Below are 17582 nucleotides of genomic sequence, written 5' to 3'. Positions count from 1 at the left end.
CACTATCATTTCTTTTTAGTTCTTTAATAACCATTAGAAAAGTTAAGGATTAATAACACTGAGAAGAACAAACAAGTAATTTGAATCTTATTACTTCTAAAGATAAGAATTGTTGGGGGGGGAAAAAAAGCCGCACATCTGTAAGCTCATCCATTTTCTTCAGTTAAGGTGATCCAATAAAAGGCACTTTCTCTTCCTATAATTTTTTATTTTCAATTCATAAAATTCACTTAAATTCCAAAACAGCAGCTTACTGTCACAATTACATTAGGCTCTTTATGTCCAATGAGACCATACAAACAGGAGAAAAACTCAGCATAGTTCTCCTGTTAAGATTTTGAATTCTAGATTCTTTTTATTTTTAAGGGAGAATCCAAAGTGAAAAACAGCACTAAATATTACAGTATTCTCTGCAATATTTGTAATTTTCCCTTCTTCCACATGAACAGCTTAATAGTTTATCTTTTCCTTAATTGCAAAACACACACAGAACGAATTTTTTTTATGTAGAAACAGTGAGTACTTATCAAGTTTATCCAATTCCCAAGTGAAATAGGCCTTGAAGAAGCTGTTTCATATGACCATTAAAAGATTTAGTTCACAATGTGGTAAGAAAAGTTACCAGTTATTACATTCTTCATAAACCATTGAACCCATTTCAAAGAAACTTCCATGGTAGTCACAAGGACAGTCCATAGGCTTGACACACAATTCATTTTCATAAATTAAGCCTAGAAGAAATAAAATAACAAGAAAAAAGTGAAATATCCATGACAATGGCTGACAGAGCACTAACAATTATATACAAAAACAACCCCAATGTTAATTTCAGTATGATAATAAATCTCTAGACTATTTGTTAGTAATTTTCACCAAAAGAAGTGCATTTGAATTATATTAAATAAATTATATTACAGGGATCAAGACACTAAATTTCTTGAGATACAGTACACATAGTGAAAAAAACCAAATATTTAATTACTGGGTGAGAAAGAGAGGAAACCACACATGTACAAAATAAATCCAAACATGCTGCTTTGAATACCTTCGGCTTATTTTCTAACACATCTACAAATCTTTGCCTCTATGGTCCTCATTTTACTGATTTTATTTTTGCCTTTTTTCCTTATTACTATAATTTTTTTTTCTTACTAGAGGACCAGGAAAAAAAAAAGGCTTTACCATAACAGACATAATTCATGACAAATATGATTAAACTTATAAATAATCAGGATACTATAAGAGGCAGGACTTGACCCATGGCATAACTTTCTCTGTCCTCTTTTAGATAGAATTTGGTACTCAACAGAAGCCAATAACTAGGGGAAAACTGGATATCAATATCTAATTTGGTGATGAGGGCAAAGTTTTGCTACAGACCACACTGCTAAATACGTCACTTGCCAGAATTGTACAACAATCTAAAAGCCTCAATTTCAAAACCTGTTCCTGGCCACAGGAATCAGTTTTATTTATGTAATGGTTTTGAGCTTTTCTAAGCACCCTAACCAGGAAAAAGAATGTAAAACAAAAAAACCCAAGCTACCAAAATAATCCTCCCCCTAACCAACAAGAAACATACAGCAATCACCACAAGCAGGAGGATGCCTGCCCTGTAACACAAGAGCAAACCCCATTTGTCACTGAAATTGTGTAGCTGTACAGCTAGAATGTGGACCTGAGCTGAAACCTATTCCTACTTTTTAGAGGGAGGAAAAGGCTCCTGTCAGTAAGGAAAACAAGGTCAGTTATCCACTCAGTTTATAAAGAGCTCCTGCTTTCAATCTGGGTAGGTCAGCGAGGGATGTAAACCTGGGGAGGAACAACCTGAACGTTGTGTGGAAGCAGGCGTGTCCCTGAGGAGCAGAACTCACCGTCTGGGCAGTAGCAGCCATCAACGCAGTGCAGCTCACTGCCAATGCACTGGGACTGCTGGTGACATGAAACAGGGCAGCAGTTGATGCATTCACTGTAGGCCAAGGGCTCAGCACAGGTAATGACTGAAATACAGGAACAGACAGAGAAATGAAAAGGTCTAGAGCTACTGTCACAGGGCACCAATAGATTGCACATGTTCCTTTCAGGGATCTATCTGCTGGCATGTCAGCTGAGTATCTGTTCTCTAGATAAACACTAAACAATGTCTAAAATGGCTTTCCTAACACACAGAGGACTGGCACATATTTACATATTCACATTCTCTCCATTAAAGGTGCATCAAGAAGGAATAATCTTAAACCACACTTTCTCACAGCAGAGAGCTATTTAGATTCTCAGACCATCATCAGAAGCAGTCAGGACACTCATTAACAGAGATTTTTTGGAACCACAGTAGAAATCTTCCATCATGGATGACAAAGCAGTTTTGGTCCTGTGTTCCAGGCAGGCAACCAAATCAGATAACATCTTTCAAACTTACATTATGTGACTTGTAAGATGAAGTCTTATGCAAGTGCAATTTAGATTTGATTTTAACACTCGTGACATACATTTTGTATATCACAAAGCCATGAAGACTTTGGCAATATTTGAAAGAGTAGCTCCATGAAAATAAAAATGTTTAACCATCTTAAAGAATCACATTGTAATAAAATTTAAAAAAATTCAGTACAAATTGCACATATTAAAGAGAAAATTCATTGCATTTATGTAGCCTTGAAGTGAGTTTGACTCACTTAATCATTTCATTATGAATTACATGAGCCCAAAATTGGAGAAAGGCAAAGAACTGAAACTATGAAGGGCAGCCTTTTCAAAACAGAAGGACCAAGCAGCATTTCCAAGTAGAGGAGCAGGGGCATTACCACACTGCTGGAAGTGCAGACGCCATCCATGAAGCGGTTTTCCTGCTTGGGCACACGCTCTGGCGTACTCGGTGAGCGCTCGACACCAAGTTGCATCATCAGCTGCTGACCTTACACAAACAAAAGGTGACATATCATTTTGTACCTCCGTTCAAACACACCGTCATAACCTCATGAATGCTCCTGCACTGCATTCAGCCTTGCTGTTTGAATCTAATTTAACAATGTTCTAAGGTACTGTGCTGTTGGACTGGGTTAAAAGTCTTAAAAGGGTAAAAACTGTCTGCCACCCTGGAAGAGAGGTCATCAATGTAAGTTTCAATACTTTTGAGACCTGACACTATTTCCCTGAAAAACTCCACAAAAGCCTGAAATACAGCAGTATAGGGAGACTTCAGTAAAGCTCAATTTTTACAGGAGTAATATCCTGCAGAAAAGTCACAAGAAGGAAGTGTAAAATTTCTACCAGTGAGCCACCAGGGTACAAGAAATGGAAATTATCTTCTGACCTGCCTCATTTTTTTTTTAATTTAACTAGTCAAAACTGCTCAGAACAGGAGTATAGCAGATTATGAAATGTTAGCATAAGTTCAAATGGTTATCAAATTCCTCTTTTCAATGGAGGACCACACAGCATGACAGAAGCCAAACCTGCCCATTGACTCTGACTTTTCACTATAGTAAGAGGCTTTAGAATGGCAGAAAGCACCTAAGGATGTTGCACACTCAGATGACATACTCAAGGGAGACAGACTAACACAACTGGAAAACATCTGGGCCTGAATTTGATCATTCTTATACCAAAGAAAACAGGAACAACTCCACAGCATTCCAGAGTGGCAAAACCAGAACAAATGAGAAAAGTAAAATAACAGAACAATGTTAGATAAAAACTTACGTGCAGAGAATGTCACAAATCAGCTCATTTAACATCTATAATTCATTCTCATGATAAAAGGACCATGGGTTTTTTTTTTATAATAGCTTTGAATTGGCCAAAAACATTCACTTACATGCAGAGGTCATTTGTGCAGCTTGCCATAAAAGAAAGAGGACTCACATACTCATGACATTGTTTAAATGGGGGATGTAACAGGATATTACACAGAGCATATGCCCTCTGAAATGAAAGAGACAGCTGTTGTAATGAGGTTTGCAAAAATAAACATAAGCAGAATAAAACAGAATGCTCTGGAAAATCAGAATAGACATCTGTCTGTGACTAGGAATCACTTTCCTCTCACCAAACAGAAGCAGAGTTTAGTAATACATTGCTCTCCATGTCAGAGTTCCCATAACATTGAATCTTTCATCCAAGGTCATAGCAGTGCCCAAAAAGGGCACAGATAATTTTGCAACTAAGCCAAGACAACCTGAAAAAGCCTTCATTTCAATTGAATTACACAGTAAAAGGCAAGAGAAATAAACCATAGTTGGCACCAGCTTTAGTTTCAAAGCACTTTAATTTAAGGGTTGTATCCTGAAAATACTAATTAAAAGGAAAAACTGCTTCAAAGTCATGGGAAAAAAGCAACAATAATTCTCTTTTTAAACACTGGCAAATAATGACAGAGCAAATAATGCTCTGACTCTGGTTTTGCTTCCCTGCTTCTTTCTATCCTTCCTATGGATAAGTTCTAGAAGAATCCCACATTTTACAACTTGTGACTCATTCAGCTTCATAGTCAAGCAGTTCTATCAGCTGCTATGCAGACAGCATAATATTTGAACAGATCAAGAATTAAATACAAAAGAAAGGGGAGGGCAGTGCGTGATGAGAGGACAAGGGAAGACCTGTTGCAGCAAGCATTTTAATTTATCTCTCCCAAAAAAGATGCAAATATTTCCAGTCTCCTTCAAAGGTTTAAAAGTTGTCAAATTATTTACTGAAAATTCAAATTAAGTCAAATGCTTGCTCCAATTAGAATCACCAGCTATGTCAATAACCCTTTTGTGTTGATCCAAACCTGCAGAGATTCGTGGCTTTGTGTCAGGCATGGTGGCTCACTGAGAAGAGATTTGTCCCAGTCAGGTGTTCCTTGTGGAGGATTTTCCTGCCAGCTCTCTACAAATTCTGTTACATCATCTGTCAGTTTTCCTACACAAGATACACACACAGAGTCACACAGTCACTTCAAAGAACAACAGTGTTTCTATAGGATTTCCCAGGGAAATGTTTCAATAATCAAAGCACACCAAGAACAGAACACCTAACCCTTCCCACTACCAAGTGAATCAGCTGAAATCAATCTGGTCCTTTCAAGAAGCAAAAAAATACTTTTAAAAGGAACTAGAGAAGTGGGTTTTCAGGTGGCAGAAAACAGCTTAAGCAACTTGGCAAAGAAGGGATTTAAGGGAGAAGGACTACGCCTGCCTTAGTCCATCAATGGAATAAAGGAAAGAAAAGGTTTAATAAAAATCTTAAATTAATAAATAATATATAGGTCGATGCTGCTACTTTATGATAGAATGCCCAACAGGGAGTCCAAACCCTAGAAAAGTGAGGCACTCCTGGGTCATTGCAATGGTACAAAATTATTGTCTGAATTAGTCAAATATGGGTGTGATTCTTATTTAAGTAGAAATGTCCACACTAGGGTTAAACCAATTAATCCATCATTATTATTATCCACCTTGTACAGGTGGTGGCATTGATTACCACTTGGATTACCCAAAAATGCATATCTTGGCACATCTTTACTTCTACTGCTCCCCAAGCCAAGTGGATAAAGCTCATGCACAGTGAATTCACTCGCTCGTGCTACAAATGCAGCTTTAAGTGTTGGAGACACTAAGAAAGGTAAGAGGAGAGAGAAATGTCTCTGGGGAAATGACCCTTTGATCTTGGTATTAGTATAAAAAACTTGATTTAGTGAGCCAAGTATCAGTGGGGGTAATGACTGTTAACTGGGCAGGGCTGGTGCTTTCTGAAATTGAGGGGAATGCACCAACAAGAGAGGAAACCACATCCACTCTGAGCTCTGAGGGACTGCTCTACAGAAATATCCTCACGTTAAACAGGAGCCAACAGTCAAACAGCCCAAAGCCGTATCTCCAGAAGTTTTTATGGCCTCACTTGGGATACTTTTCAAAGGACTGATCTTTTCTCCCTGTTCTGGGTGGTTTTTTTTCCTTACTCATTATATAGATGTCTTCACTCATTATTTACTGAAAGCCAAGCCTTTTGGAAGTGTCTGAAGCTGACACTGAAAGATCACTGATTATTTCTGAAAGTGTTAGCACATATGAAATGCCAGATCAAACACAATTTGACAGTTTTCATTAATTTGATTTACTAGTTATTGATTTATTTCCAATAGCAATGCCTCAGGCTTCCACAGGTCACAAAATTTCTAAAAGGGCAGTGAACATTTAAAAGCAGATTTTACCTTTCAGGTCCCAGGAAAATTAAATACAAATACCATTGTAGATAATTGAGTAAGACAGCTTTAAAATCTTCCTCCCAAGAGCCCCACCTACATTGAAACTAGTCCTCTTCACTAAATATAATTTAGCAGAAATACCTCCATAACATATTTTCCATTTCAAAACTCACCCAACTTAAATTCAATCAGCATTACAACTGAAAACTAAGAAAGTAATATTGCACAACTGGAAGTATCTTAAATACTCACCATAACTAGTTTCCAGATCATCCTGCAGAACAGCATTGTTGTTCCCACACAGTCCGTGGGTTTTGCCCAGGTACTCTGGTGCCATTTTGATGTACACTGCAGATGTACCATCCCAAGCCAGGGTGAAGGCATACTGGTGCCTGACCAGGAAGTATCCAGCTAGTTTCTGGATGTGTATGTTTCCAATAACATAAGGTAATTTTACTCTGGAATGACAACACAGCACCAAAAATAATATTATGTTAGGAAATGTAACCATTAAAAAGAAATGACTTGCTGATGCCTTCCTCATACAACTGAAAATCCCTGATGTAAATATTGAATAACTCCACTAAATGAAATGAATTTGCAAATAACAGCAAAGATCATGAATGCCAATGATTATATTTAATTCTATATACCACTAACTTAGCTATCACCTTTCTCAGACACAACTCTGTAAATGGAGAGTAATTATTGCAGCTGTGGTCTGGTTGCTTTTTCAGTCTACCAAAGAACATGTTTACATCTCTTATCGAAATGGTACCATGATATTAACTCCAGTGTAACTACAGCATGAGAAACATGACTGCAATTACCCAAATCCTTTGTAGGTGACTTCACTGCTCATCTTGATCTGTTCATCTCCAGAAAAGAATAAACTAATGGACCTTTTGCAGGAATAAGGAGAAGAATGGCATTCAGGATCATTATTCACCTGCCAAATAAAATCACAAAATCAACATTTTAATCAAATTCTTAATAATAAACACATAACAGAACTAATACCCCCAAATCTGCACTCAGCATGGGAACAAGAAGTTTGGTCCCCCTCTTGTGGAAAAAACTGAGCAGTTCATAGCCATGGTCATGGAGTTGTCTTTTCACAGCTCTGAGTGAACAAAGAAGGTTTTGGAAAGACACACATCAGTCTTATTCCTGACAATCCTGTGGGAAAGACATTTCGTGCTGTTCTTGTGAGCCAGCAAAGGCTTCCTGGAAATAAGGAAAGCCCCGTATCTCTCTCAAGGAACACACCAAGGCTATCACTACGACAACGTGATGGAAGAGAGCAAGTAGAAAGTTAGAGACTTCAGCTGGCTCACAGAATGACGTGGCTCCCTGTTCACCCATTGAGAACCTAGTTTCTTTCTTATGACCAATGGGCAATGTATGTTTCTGTTAAGTAAGTGTAAATATCTTGAAAAACTATAAAAGCAACATGTTGCTGTAACAAATCTCTTGCACACCCTTCTGATGGAGTCTTGGTGCTTTGCACCGTGTCGCGCTCTGTAGCGACATATTCCAGCTGTTTACATCCTAGGCTATGGTAACACGTAGCCCACGTCATGTTAAAGTCACCTCTAGATTACATTTTACAACCCCCTATTACCATCTCAATTTATTTTTAATCTCCTAAAAATAATACATTATTAGCATGTTTAACAACAGTTCAGAAAACATAGAAGTGTTATTCCCTACCTGTATGGAAAAGCTCTGTTCATCTAGTTCAGCGTGTCTCACAAGGGCATATGTGGATTTCCCAGAAAAGTAGTAATAGAGTCCATCAAAAGTTTCAAAGTTATACTGGCCCCATGTCCTGCATATATGATCTCTTTCAGCACCTGTGTTGTACACTAACAAAAGGAGAGTCACTTGAGACACAGCGCTGCTTTTTGGATACGAACAGCAGCCGAGGTGGGGCAGTGCATGACACATGCTGTGAATATAATGACATAGAAGAAGGGAGGGAGAAAATCCTACAGCATGAAGGGAAGCTTTAGGCAGAGAGTAGTCATTGTAGCTGTGGGAACACGAGTGCAAGCCCAGGAACCCAGTCAGATTTCTCTCTTTACACACCTGTCTGGCATCGCGGCCCCGTCGCGTTAAATCGACTGCAGTTGCACAGCTCTCGGTACACACACTCCCCTCCATTAAAACATGCAAGAGAATCTGAGAGGAAAAAGAAACAAGGCACGTCAAAAACAAAGTCTGATCGTTTTCTTTCTTAACACCCAGTTCTCTCACCGAATGTAACTCTGAGAATGACAGGAGTTGCTATTTTAGCAATAAGGTCCTGGAGAACCTAACCGGGCCCACAAAAATGAAACAGTGTGAAGGCTTCAGCCTGAGTTACACAGTCAGATTCATTAATCTATTGCACCTTTAGGAAGCCAAATCAAAATGTCTGTGACATCTGTTGGTCTGACATGTTTCCAGTCCTTTAAGCAGCGACTAGAGGAAGTGAACAAGTATGCACCACAAAGAAGCCCAGAGCCTACATCCACACACAAGTGACACCCTATGGGCAAGCTCTGCCAGGAGGAGAGCAAGCTACCTTACAAATACATGTGTTCTGATCCCAGCTATGTATCCTTACCTGCCTGTCCTCCTTCCACTCACAGCTTCCAAGTACACCATCCACAAACACTTTCCATAAAGACACAGATCTCTGACTTGCAATGACAGGTTTTGGTTTGGGGGAGGGAGGTGTTGTTTTGTTTTGGTTTTGTTTTTTTTTTAATTTATATTTTCCCTATGAAGATCTCTATCAAAACATGGCAAAATTTTTCACAGTATAAAGAAAAACGTGCACAAGAAGAAATAAAGTTTCCTGTTTCTAAATTTGAACTTAATGATTAAATCATCTAAAAAATTGTGATCCATTCACTTATTTTTGCTAGTATTTGCTCCTATAAAGGTTGTTTAGGAAAGGATTTTAATTTTAATAATTTGCTATTATGCAATCATAAAAGTTTTTGTACTTTAGAATACAGACTGCTTCTCTTGCAGAAAGCAGACAAGTTGCTCAGAAGAAACTGTTTCATGAAGATACAAACTGAAGGCTCAGCCTTCTTTTCTTTATCTTTACAAATACATCAATCTTGAAAAATAATCCTAAAATGGTTTGGGTTGGAAGGGACCTTAAAGATCATCTTGTTCCAACCCCACTGGACCAGGTCTGTCAAAGCCCCATCCCACTTGGCCTTGAACACTTCCAAGGATGGGGCATCCACACCTCTGAGCAACCTATTCTAGTGTCTCATCACCCTTATAGTAATTAATTTCTTATTAATATCTTACCTAAACTTACTCCCTTTCAACTTCAAGCCATTACCATTTTCATTTGCAATCCCATTATAAATACTAAGTAATTATTTGAAGATTTTCAAAATGTCCAAACAATTAATTTTGATTCCCTTGCTTTCAACAAGCAGCCTCCCACCCTCCAACCCAAAAAAAAAAAAAAAAAAAAAAAAAAAAAAAAAAAAAAGGGGGTCTCCCACCCTCCAACAAAAAAAAAAAAAGGCCATGCTTAAAGGAACAAGGCAGGTAGATAAAGTAAAAGGTAATGCTTCTTTGCCTGCTAGCCCAATTATCCTGCTCCTTTCCCTGCCTGGCCAGTGTCAGGTCAATAAAAAATAATGCAAGCACCATGCAGAAAGGTCCCTACTTACCCTGACTGAGCCATCTCATTTACATGCTCACAGTGACCAATCTTGTCAATAATGCAAAAGCCTGTTCCTCTTGTCAAGAGAGGCAGACATTGATCTCTTTCATCTTGAGTGTCATGAGACCTGTGTAACCAGAGCTCTGGTCTCTGTTCTTTGCTTCTCTAAGATTATGCCCTGTTGCCTGTCCAGTTACAATAATGTGCAATTAGGCTGCAAGTCATGTTCCTCTGAGCCGTAGAGGAAGTTAGCCCCCTTTTGATGTTTCAGGTTGAATGATTCCACTCTAAGCATGGCTCAGGTAACCTGCTCCAAGACATGTTTGTTCAGATTGTGCAAACAGTCAGCTGACCTGGGGACCCTTGCTGTCACTGTGAAGGATCTCCCTGGCTCTGTTTTAGAGAGAAAGAGTGTTACTCAAACCTGAATCAAAAAAAAACCAAATTACTCAATCCCAAGCATTTTTTTCTTTAAGATGATCTCTTCTGCCTGTGTGTGTATGGTTCTAAGAAAATATTATTATCTCAGTTGTTGTATTTGTTTATATCCCTTTTTACATCACTGTTAAGTGTCTTTCCTTACACTGCATAGAACATCTGTGTGTGCAAACAGTAATAATTAAGCAGGTAATGAGGGAAGCAGCATTGTCTCAGATCACATTTAATGCTCCTACTACTCTAAGTGTGGCCTCCTTTCATCATCCCATTCTGATCCATTAACACAGAAATACTTCCCAAAGTATTCAGAAAAAATATCCTGTAACAAGGGGTTCATTCTAATCTTTGACATTAAAGGAATATGAGCTCTCCAAATAAGCTAACCCATATGACCCCATCAAAAGTTTCTCTCCACTAGAAATGCAAGAAACATTTTCATACTTGCAGAAAAGGAAAAGACATCAAGACTAACTGAAAGTTAAAATTAGGAAAACTTACAGAAGAATATTTTGTCCTCCATTAACCTGAAAGCAACACCTGTTAAAAACTCCTCAGCTCCTCTTTCCCCTTTGACATTATGCCAGCTGAGTGCACTGGGTTGGAATCTGAAACTGAAAACTGGTGAGAATTTTCTAGCAGAAAATAGTAGGCCTAAGTGGCATGATTTGACTCACATAAGTAATAATGGCATTTCTAGAACCTGAAGATCACCATGATAATTCCACCATCGTTCTGATGAAGCAACCAGCCTCAAAGTCCTTCTTTTTCAAATAGGATTAAGACTTGGGATCATTTTGTAACACAGGTCTGAATTCTACTCTGCTCTTCTCAGCTTAAACACTCCAACCCCCTGTAATTACTGACTAGGCTGCAGCCCCGTGTGTAGGGTTATTTTAGTCCCTTGAGCACATGGGCCTCCTTTTCAGTCCATCCCATATTTAAACTCTTCTATGAGCAGTAGCAGAACCTTGACCCATTATTTATCAGAGCCTTTGAAAAAGTGTGACTCCAATACAGCCTCCCTGCAAGGGGCTCTGCAGAGCAGTGTCCAAGCTCCACACAGAGACATTCCCTAGAAGCATCATGATATCTGTTCAAACGCATCTTGTATCTTCACCAAAATACAAATTTATTTTGAATTATTATTATTATTGATGCAATGTATTTTGGGGCTTTGCATCTCTGATGTGGCACACTTAGCTTTATCTGCTTTCTTACATTACTTCTTTCTCCAATGAATACTTAAAATCTCCTGAATTTATTTCAATTCCAGTTGAACTCTATGTCCTGACTTGCTCATCCATGATTTGGTCATCTGAGCCAACATGGTCATTAGGAATAAAATAAGTAATTTATATAATGTGGAGCCCTTGAGCATGAAGTGAGATAGAGTCACAAAAGAAATGCTCTCCTCTTGGAGCACAAGGAAGTAACTGCAAAGAAACCTTCTCTACGTATTCCACACAAAAGATAAGATACTAAATGAAAGAAACATCTAAAATAAAATTCTCACTTTCATTCAAGAAAACATCCATTTTGAAATACTTGATTTTTGCTTGAACTACCACATGAATACAAATGCTTGAGCTCAGGTCTGACCTCACAGTAATACACCATTATCACCAGTACACTACTAATTCTTTAAAATTTGTACCTGATGTGTACTATTCTATGAGTATTTTTCTGTAAAACATTAAGTACTTCCTAGTATTACTATTTTTTCTACTGTTTTAAACACAGCATGAAAAAAAAATGCTTAATGCAAAATAGTAGATACAGATTTCCTTCCAGGGTATTCATTACTAGATTCACTTGGACAGAAAAGTTTAAGTATGAAAGATTAATGTAGAAATCTGAAGTGAAAGTTTTGCTAAACCAAGATAGATACAACATCCAGCCCATGCCTTCAGTTCTTATGATTCTGCCTAGGCATCAATTTTGACCCAAGCAGCTTTAGAAATTTGAGATCATTTACAGAAATAGACAGGAATTCTATTTTTCAGAATTCTTTAAAAATTATACATTTTTAAAGTAGCTATGCAAGATTTGAAGAGTAGTTCAGTTGAAGAGTCTGAAGGTAATAACAATACTAAAATAACCAATTATTTAAAAACAACATTTTATTTTTGAATGGAAAAGTGAAAAAGCAAAGCAGATCAGGATAAGAATTAACAAGAAACCTAAATTAGATCTAAAGCCACACATAAAAGAGTAGAATATATACTTAAAATGTAATATTTAAATTTTTGCAGTTAACTTCCCTGAAACTCTATATTTTGTAACTCTGCATAATTTCCACTGCACGTTTCTCTAGGTGCAAGTTTTCAGGTGCTCCTTCAGCTATGGCAGAATTAACACAAGTATTTCCTGCATTCTTTTTTACCCTTCAACTTCATAGTCTTTGAGAGCACCTGCCTGCAGTGGCACAGGTTTTCCCTGGCACACAGGCTTCAGCAGGATGCCATTTTACAGGATGTAAAATTTTTCTCTCTGGGATTCTGAGGTGAATGAGATTTTAACCCTTCAATTTTAAGAGCCTTCCAGTTATGGTACAATTTTAACAATTCAATTCCAAGAGCCTTCCAGTTAGTTGCCTATTTTCTGTTCTGGTACATCTCCTGAAATCAGTTTTCAAGCAGACATTGAAAGGGATAAACATCTTCTGTGACTTCCATTACTTATGCCTGTTACAGCATTTCAACACAAGAAAATTTGTAGTGCTTAGAATGTTAGAAATTCTCAGCAGGAGCCTGAATACTTCCAGAAATAATTTGGTTTGCCTGTTCCAGGTTCTTAATATGCTTTAGCTCAGGAGTTTCCTGTTTGGGTCTTTTTTTTTTTTAATTAATTGTTTGCTATTTTTTAAATTTTGCATGAGTAAGATTTTTGTGGAAGGAAGTTAAAAGTTGAACAGCTACATAAACTGCATGTTAACTTCAATTATTCTGATACACATTTCAAATCCTGTGTTCCCTGGCTACAAGAAACTACCACAGAACTTTTCTCATGGTGTTTGCTTGTGCTAATGCAAATTTTTCGTTCCACTGACAGATAAGACACTACATCACTTTCTGAAATGCTTTCATTTGACTAATACAACACAAAGGTAAAGAGATCTCTTGCAAAAGTGATGCACTCATTCCACAGAAAACAAATTGGTTTATCTTTATAGAGTTACAGAATCCAAGAAAAACTGGTATTGCATGAAGAATACAGGTCTACAAGTATTTCAAAGAATAATATTCTTGGAGACATTGCTAAAGTAGAGAAAGCAGATGACAGCTGCTGTTTTGGTTTGGGTTTTTTTTGTCATTGATTTGGGTTTCCATTTGTTCAGGTTTGTAAACAAAGAAGGTTTATTATCTCATATATCCCCAGATGTTTGCAAATCCCACTCCATGGGCAGAGTTATCACAGCTTGCATCTCTCTTTAAATTGGAGAGACCAAAAGGAAAAACTATTTTTCTAAGTATTAGGAGCACTGTACAATACAGATCAGGTTATTATTTTGTTTTTTAACAAATCTTTCACACACAGACAATAGACTCCATTTGCCACACACTTCACTGTGATTTAAAAACTAAACTTTCAAGCCTATGCATTCCACTGTTTAAAAGACTTGAATAGTGCTTTTATTTGCCTTCAAGTATGGGCAATCATTGATAATTTTTAAGGTTTGTGCTCAACAACATTGCCTTTCCAAAATAAATACATCAGAAATGGAAAACCCACACTGAATAGTTCTGCCTCACAGAAAGAGAACAAAAACTTTATACTGTTACATCTACAGAGAGCAATAAAACCTAATTCTTGCCATCATTACTGCATCCTCCTCTAGAAGCTTAGCCATGTGATGAGTTAGCATGAGACATCTGTAAATATGTTATTCTCCCTAGCTCCACATTTATTCTTCCATTTCTTAAATATTAGGGCTATTTAAGAAGCAATAAACTTGCACATAAACCCTTGACAAAAGCTCTTTAATAGAAGTTTTGCAAAGGGTTTATGTGCATAGTTTTTATTGTACACTTGAACAGTAACACACCTTAGAAGCTTTCCAGATCTGAAGCAAAAAATGAAACCTACTAGTTCTAATTAAAGAAATTTTCACTAGGCAAAGACTAAACCCAGGGAAACAAACAAAATTATTATGACAACAAATTTCTCAGCATGATCTGCATATCTTCTCTTTGTCAGCTGCCTTATTTAGTATATAAAAAAAGCAAAACAACTTCTTGGTCAATAAGATGGTGCAAGCCTCAAAAACAGAGGAAGTTTTATCAGTATAGCATGCTAGGTTTCTAAAGCAATTTTATCATACAGAAGCTATGATTTTTTTCATAAACTGGAGAGCTATTAATAGGTAATAATTTTTATTTGAGCAATATTATGCTTCCCTAAACTCTTGTAAATCATTCCTCCACATTCAGCTACACACTTCCCAAAACATTCTGAAAACAGTGTGTACTGAAGACATTAAAAGCTTCTGGAGATTACACAACCCTTGTCACAAATTATGAGCCCATTCCACATATCTTGCTCTTGGAGCTGTAAAGCTATGAGATGCAAATTGAGACTCTTCACTCTAAGGTAGGTCCCACATCCAATGCAATCAGGCTGACTAAAGAGAAATTAGAGAGTTTGCAAAACTAACTAAAATTACTCAGAATTATTTTGCCTCATTCTTCTCCTGTGCACAACACAAGCATGACACAGACCCTTCTCAGAGTTAACACAGAAAACCCTTACCCTTTACCAAAGGTATTTTAAGCCTGTCCACTTCACTTCTGAAAAGAAGATTAATCAAAAACTAAAGATGCACATTCCTCAAGCAAATGCCCACCACTGCAAGCTGGTGGCCAAAAGGGCCTTATCCTGCTAACCCATAGATGGTACACACAAAAAGCATCTGCAGGTTACCTCAGCAAAAACAAACAACCAACCTCCAAGCACAAAAAAGGTACAGGATAGGCAATTTACTGGTGTCTAAATATCAATCCACATTTTTACATATACCACAATAAGAGAAGACTTCCTTTCCAAAAACCCTTTATTACAAAACCTGTGGTTAGGAATAGTCTTCCAAATTATCAAATTAGAACCAGGTGTAAACTTGAAGCTAGGTGAAGCTCCACAACAAATTTCCATACTCCTGGGTACCCTTGAAACCAAACAAGGTAAAGCCTCATTATCATTAAGGCCTGTATTACCTATTTTAGAATTTTTTTCTTCCTAGGAATGACTAAACAAAGCAGAAAATAAGGGACTAGAGATGTCACTTTATGTAGAAACATAAAAAACTTACTGGGTGGGTCACATTTCATACTGTGAATTCTCCTGTTCCGAGACAAGGACATTGCTGTAGGTGAAGTGTTATAAACTGCCATTCCAGACTCCTTTCAGAAAGAACAAAGAAATCAGCAGCTATAAACAAGACACTTAAAAATCTCTTCTGTCTGTCAGTAAATTCACCATTTTTCGTAAGATCATTGCTTTGTATTGGCTTACTATAAAGTTCTCAAAAAACACCACTGTAAAGTAAAAAGTACTCTACTCAAGACTTCAATATTTTTCTTCTTCCTTCCTCCTAAACCTACTTCTTACTGAAGACTTCTGCTCAACAAGCTAAACCAGAAAGAAACAAAAAAGTTTATTAGTACATCTTGAATTCTTGGTGGGAGAACCTTTATCCAGGAGCACTCACTATTATTGGTGGTTGATTTGGTTACCTGTTTACAGTTATGTGACATTTTTTCTTTGCTGAGCTTTTCCCAGAAAGAGCAGGGAGAAAGCAGAGAGAAAGGTGACTCCCTCTGAGGAGCCACGAACAAGGACTACAAAGCAACCTTTCCTTTTCCCACCCTCGAACAAGGGAGCGGGAACCACACACCCTAATTACATTTCAGCAACGTGCCATGAGTGACACAGTCGAGCTGCCAAGACAAAGCACATCCAAAAACTTGAGTGCTGAGCTGTAGTGACCCGATACTGCCAGCTCATTTACCTCTACCGAGAGGCAAGAAGGCTCCCACAAAGCAATTGTTGACCTCAGACCTCAACTTTTCCTCGAGCAAGGATGCTTTGCACAGCACATAACTTCTTGAACAAGCTAAAGCTTTGCATACAATCACACAATCTTTTCTCGCTGTTCTAGCACTAAAATACAGACAGTATCCCAGCAATGTGCAGGTATATAATTGAGGAGCACATCATGCTGACGACAACCAGAACACACAACCCTCTGTCCTGCACCGCCAGCCCCCTCAGAGGGCTCTCCCCGGGCAGCGGCGCTGGGAGCGTAGCACCACCTGAACTCATCAGCCCCACGAGCCCGGGATGCAAAGTGGTGGATGCTCTCTTTCCGGGGCCTGCCTGGTGGGAAGCTGCCCACCCCGGTGTCCCGGTGTCCCCAGCGAGGTGCCGTGCTGCCCAGCCCGGTCCGCATCCTTACCTGCGCCGCCGCGGCGAGGCCGCCCCCGCTCCGGGCTCCCGCGGCGCTGCCTGGGCTGAGGGGGAGAAAAGAGCAGGGTTGGCTCGGCCCGGGCAGCGCAGGCACCCACCCAGCCCGGAACGAGCCCGCTGCGCCCCGGCCGGCTCTTACCTGGGGAGCGGCAGGTCCAGGTCGGCCGGGAGCTCCGCCCGGGCACCCCACGGAGACAGGGCTGGAAGGCGAGGGCGGCAGGTTAGTGATGGCCCGGGCTGCCCTGTCCACCCTCCCATACCGTGCCGTGCCGTGCCTATGCGGTGCCCGGCCGGCGGGACACTCACCTGAGGACAGCCAGGCGCCCAGCAGCGCCCCGAGCAGGAGCCGGGTCTCCATGCGAGCGGCAGCGGCTTCCCGCGGAGCTGCGGCCGCTACCTGCGCCCCGAGCTCATCCCGCCCTCCCGGGCGGGGCGGCCGGGGGGTTTATCCGCCGCCCGCCCCCGGCCCGGCCCTGCCCGGACACCGCCCCCCGCCCGGCAGCGGGGTCCGGCCCCGCCATCGCCTCTGCCGCCCTGGCTGTGCCCGCTGCTGACCTCGCCGCCTCCACACGTTCACTTCCATTTGCCCGCTCTCCGCGGTTTTGGGAGGTTCGTGTGCCGCTGTCTCGGCAGCAGCAGCCGCGACCGCCGCTCCAAGCGCCCGCTCCAGCGGAGCCGGGGCTGCTCCCGCCGCTCCAGGGATGAGCACGGACCGAGCCCGGCCCGGAGCCGCCCGCTCCTACCGGGAGCGGCAAACCCTGTCCGTGCTCAGCACGGAGCAGCGGCCCCACTGAAAGAGGTGTCAGGGCTTGA

General features: G+C 39.8%; 1 protein-coding gene across 1 annotated transcript in view; it reads right to left on the bottom strand.

The window, feature by feature from the left end:
* The window catches only part of OTOG (otogelin), a 91518-nt gene extending 74391 nt beyond the window's left edge, over window positions 1–17127 (bottom strand). Inside the window, exons 1-13 of the mRNA XM_041481110.1 lie at window positions 17076–17127; window positions 16909–16969; window positions 16759–16813; window positions 15613–15703; window positions 8279–8371; window positions 7901–8055; window positions 7018–7136; window positions 6440–6645; window positions 4772–4902; window positions 3818–3924; window positions 2805–2914; window positions 1875–2000; window positions 623–731 (exon numbers count right to left, since the gene is read on the bottom strand). Coding sequence (XP_041337044.1) covers window positions 623–731; window positions 1875–2000; window positions 2805–2914; window positions 3818–3924; window positions 4772–4902; window positions 6440–6645; window positions 7018–7136; window positions 7901–8055; window positions 8279–8371; window positions 15613–15703; window positions 16759–16813; window positions 16909–16969; window positions 17076–17127 — 1415 coding nt within the window. The remainder of the gene's footprint in view (window positions 1–622; window positions 732–1874; window positions 2001–2804; window positions 2915–3817; window positions 3925–4771; window positions 4903–6439; window positions 6646–7017; window positions 7137–7900; window positions 8056–8278; window positions 8372–15612; window positions 15704–16758; window positions 16814–16908; window positions 16970–17075) is intronic.
* Between the last annotated feature and the right edge of the window lie 455 nt (window positions 17128–17582).

The sequence above is a fragment of the Pyrgilauda ruficollis genome, unplaced genomic scaffold (genome assembly GCF_017590135.1).
Source record: "Pyrgilauda ruficollis isolate IOZ18807 unplaced genomic scaffold, ASM1759013v1 scaffold55, whole genome shotgun sequence".
Lineage (NCBI taxonomy): Eukaryota > Metazoa > Chordata > Aves > Passeriformes > Passeridae > Pyrgilauda > Pyrgilauda ruficollis.
The sequence above is the reverse complement of the archived record's forward strand: the minus strand, read 5'-3'. Positions and strand labels throughout refer to the sequence as shown.